The sequence below is a fragment of the Bidens hawaiensis genome, unplaced genomic scaffold, assembly GCF_021521415.1.
Source record: "Bidens hawaiensis isolate Kalapana, Puna unplaced genomic scaffold, B.hawaiensis_p1.1 tig00044040_1, whole genome shotgun sequence".
Taxonomy (NCBI): domain Eukaryota; kingdom Viridiplantae; phylum Streptophyta; class Magnoliopsida; order Asterales; family Asteraceae; genus Bidens; species Bidens hawaiensis.
The window spans coordinates 816-3927 of record NW_027505871.1 but is presented as its reverse complement, the minus strand read 5'-3'; the positions used below and the strand labels follow the sequence as shown (position 1 = coordinate 3927).

Here is a 3112-nt window from a genome sequence, read left to right as displayed (position 1 = left end):
ATGTATATAATAATATGTTTAATTGAGACCACATCAAATATCCCTACATTTAAATCTTTTTTGTCTCGGAAAAAGCTATTTGCAATGGAATCATAATTGGAAAACTGATTTTCAAAACATTAGGTTACTTTAATTAATAATAAATAAACGCAAAAACCGTGATCGCCGATATTGTTGTCCACTTAAACCCAGCCTCCAACCTATCAAGCCCCCCATCACATTTAGTGATTAGTTCAAGTGATATCAATAAATCTATGGGTCTCACACCTAAAGAGTTACATATCCGCTTACCCCCATTTCTAGCATAATCAAGACAATTAATAACCGGGTTGAAACAGACTAGTTCAACCAATCACCGTAAGCTAAAAACCCTTTAATGGTAAGAAGAAAATGCACTTAGGTGGAATTTGATGGATGAAAGGTCATGTGAGGTTTGTACCAGCAATTCCTAAACCTAGAATTATATTAGCGGATTTTTGGGCCCAACATTGTTTCACCCGAGCTGCAACACAGTATATGACGGTCTCAGTCCCCCACCCTTAGTATTTCCTAAAAATATTTGTTGACTAAGAACTTTCGAGCCCCAATAGTGTATCCTCAGAGTCACCATCCCCTTGGTAATACGTAAGCTCTCAGCCCCGTCTAGTATGTGCCTTTTGGCCTCTTTTTCGATTACTTTAGATTTTTGTTTTTTTTTTTTGAATGCTTCTTTGGCATTTGTATAACTTTCTCATTCACTTTACTTTCAAAATATTTTGCACATATTTGACATTCGTGCAACAAAACTTTGTGCTCTTAGGCATCTTTTACCTAAATATATAACTATTTTCTAATGCTCGTATAAATGATGGACATGGTCGGGTGCCACCACTCGTTATTTATTTTCATAAAACATAGTGACGTGCTAAATTTAAATGCATGTAATTCTCACCACCTCAAGGTTTTAAGATTAAGGTAATACCCGCTATGCCTTATCGAATTTTCAGCTTCACTATCCCCCCTCAAGATGAGAACCCACAAGGTTTATGACTATTAGGTTAATTAATAATAATCAGAGGAAACCTTTCAAGGCTAGTTGGGCTTACCGACACATCCCAAATTAAGTACGCTTTCTATTTTTTTGTATCTCATATATATTAGTAGTTTTAAAAACCAATCTTCAATTTTTCTATAATTTTCCATTTTATTGCAAAACATTTAATTCAAGGGACACATTTTTTTTTGGTTTTTCATTTTTTTTTTAGTTTTTTAGTTTTTTATATATAATATATACTTTTTTTTTAATTTATTTAAACTACCTAAAAAACACGCCAGTTTCCCATCCCCATACTTAAATTTCATATTGTCCTCAATGTGAGACAGGAAAAAGGCAAATATAAAGTAGATATAATATAAAATAAATATATAAATAAATAAAGAAAATGGAACAGACTCCCCTGGTAATAAGGGCAGTGATCTTCGAAAGTCAAGTTCCGATAAAGCGACCGTATAGCATTTCATTCACGGCCGCAGCTTTTGGGTCCCTTCTACCATCAAATAGTTCAGAACATCTGCGTCCGAATGGAGATTGAGTACGAACGAAAGCATCCAAACCTGCAAAATAAAGCTCAAAGCACCCAAAGCAGACATCAAACAGACTCTAAAACTAAAAAACCGACTCAAATTACAAAAATAAAAGAAAACAAATACAAACATATACAAACTCTACACTCGGGTATTCACCCGAGGTCCTATCCCTATCAATCAACAACCTAGGGATGTCGAAGAGAAACACATCCTCCTAAATCGAGTCAATCGACCCACCAATATAGTGCTTCAACCTATGGCCGTTCACCTTCCATGCTCTTCCCTCCTGATCAACTAACTCAACCGCACCGTGCGGGAATGCCGCCTTCACCGTATAGGGACCTACCCATCTCGATCTAAGCTTACCTGGAAATAACTTCAGACGGAATTATAAATCAACACCTGATCCCCACACTTGAACTCTTTTACCTTTTTCAACTTCCTGTCATGCAATGCCTTCCTACGCTCTTTGTAACTCCACGATCTCGCGTACGCCTCATCTCTCATCTCTTCCAGTTCAAGAATTTGGAGATACTGGTTTTTCGCAGCCTGTGTCAGGTCAAGATTAACGGACCTCAACGCCCAATATGCTCTATGCTCTAACGCAACCGGTAGACGATATTCTTTCCCATAAACCATCCTAAAGGGTGTGGGTCCCCAATAGGCGTTTTAAATGCAGTGCGAAAAGCCCAAAGCGCATCATCTAACTTATCGGACCAGTCCTTTCGGTTCTTGCCGACAGTTTTCTCTAGAATTCGCTTAATACCTCGTTTTGCGTTCGCCACTTACCCGCTCGTCTGTTGATGATAGGCGGTGGACAACCGATGGGTGATCCCATACCGTGCCAACGTCTTCTCCATCTGGGGCATTGCAAAAGTGCGTGCCCTTATCACTGATCAAGGCCTTAGGAGTACCAAACTGACAGAACAACCTCTTCAAGAATCCTACTACAAATCGGGCATCGTTAGTGGGTAAGGCTTGAGCCTCAACCCACTTGGAAACGTAGTCGATAGCCACGAGAATGTATCGGTTCCCTCGATAAGAAGGGAACAGACCCGTGAAATCAATGCCCCAGACGTCGAAAACCTCACAAACCTGAATAGGGTTTTGGGGCATCTCATTACAGGATGAGATGTTTCTAGTGCGCTGACATGCGTCACACTGCCTGACAAACTCGTGTGGAGTCTTTAAAAATCGATGGCCATAAAAGCCGGAATCTATAACTTTCCTAGCGGTGGAAGACGGACCATGGTGGCCTCCAGTCAAACCCTCATGACAATGTCTAAGAATCTCACGGCCCTTTTCCCTACTCGCACACCTCCTCAACACTCGATCGGAGCCTACATGAAACAAATACGGTGAATCCCATATGTAGTGGCTGGCATCTGCGAAAAACTTCCTCCTCTGCTGATAACTCATGCCCTTGACCACCACTCCTTCAGCCAGATAATTCACAATGTCAGAGAACCATGGAAGACCCTCCTCTTCAGCACTCATGTACAAAAATGGCTCGCTCTCATATCTCACTTTCACCATCATCAACGAC

At 40.3% G+C, this 3112-nt stretch overlaps 1 protein-coding gene across 1 annotated transcript; it reads right to left on the bottom strand.

Annotated features, from left to right (window-relative positions):
- Positions 1-1465: 1465 nt before the first annotated feature.
- Positions 1466-2205, bottom strand: LOC143615732 (uncharacterized). The gene is made up of 3 exons (XM_077088787.1): positions 1980-2205; positions 1804-1932; positions 1466-1593 (listed from the first exon to the last, which is right to left on the bottom strand). The coding sequence occupies exons 1-3, from the start codon at positions 2203-2205 to the stop codon at positions 1466-1468; spliced, it is 483 nt and encodes a 160-aa protein (XP_076944902.1).
- Between the last annotated feature and the right edge of the window lie 907 nt (positions 2206-3112).

What these genes read in the sequence shown, in the direction of transcription:
- LOC143615732 (XM_077088787.1), bottom strand. Translation starts at nt 2,205, where the DNA reads ATGGTTTATGGGAAAGAATATCGTCTACCGGTTGCGTTAGAGCATAGA. An exon ending in AAAGGTAAAAGAGTTCAAGT is followed by an intron (nt 1,933 to 1,979) that starts GTGGGGATCAGG and finishes AGTTATTTCCAG; the next exon opens with GTAAGCTTAGATCGAGATGG. An exon ending in TAGGTTGAAGCACTATATTG is followed by an intron (nt 1,594 to 1,803) that starts GTGGGTCGATTG and finishes TTTATTTTGCAG; the next exon opens with GTTTGGATGCTTTCGTTCGT.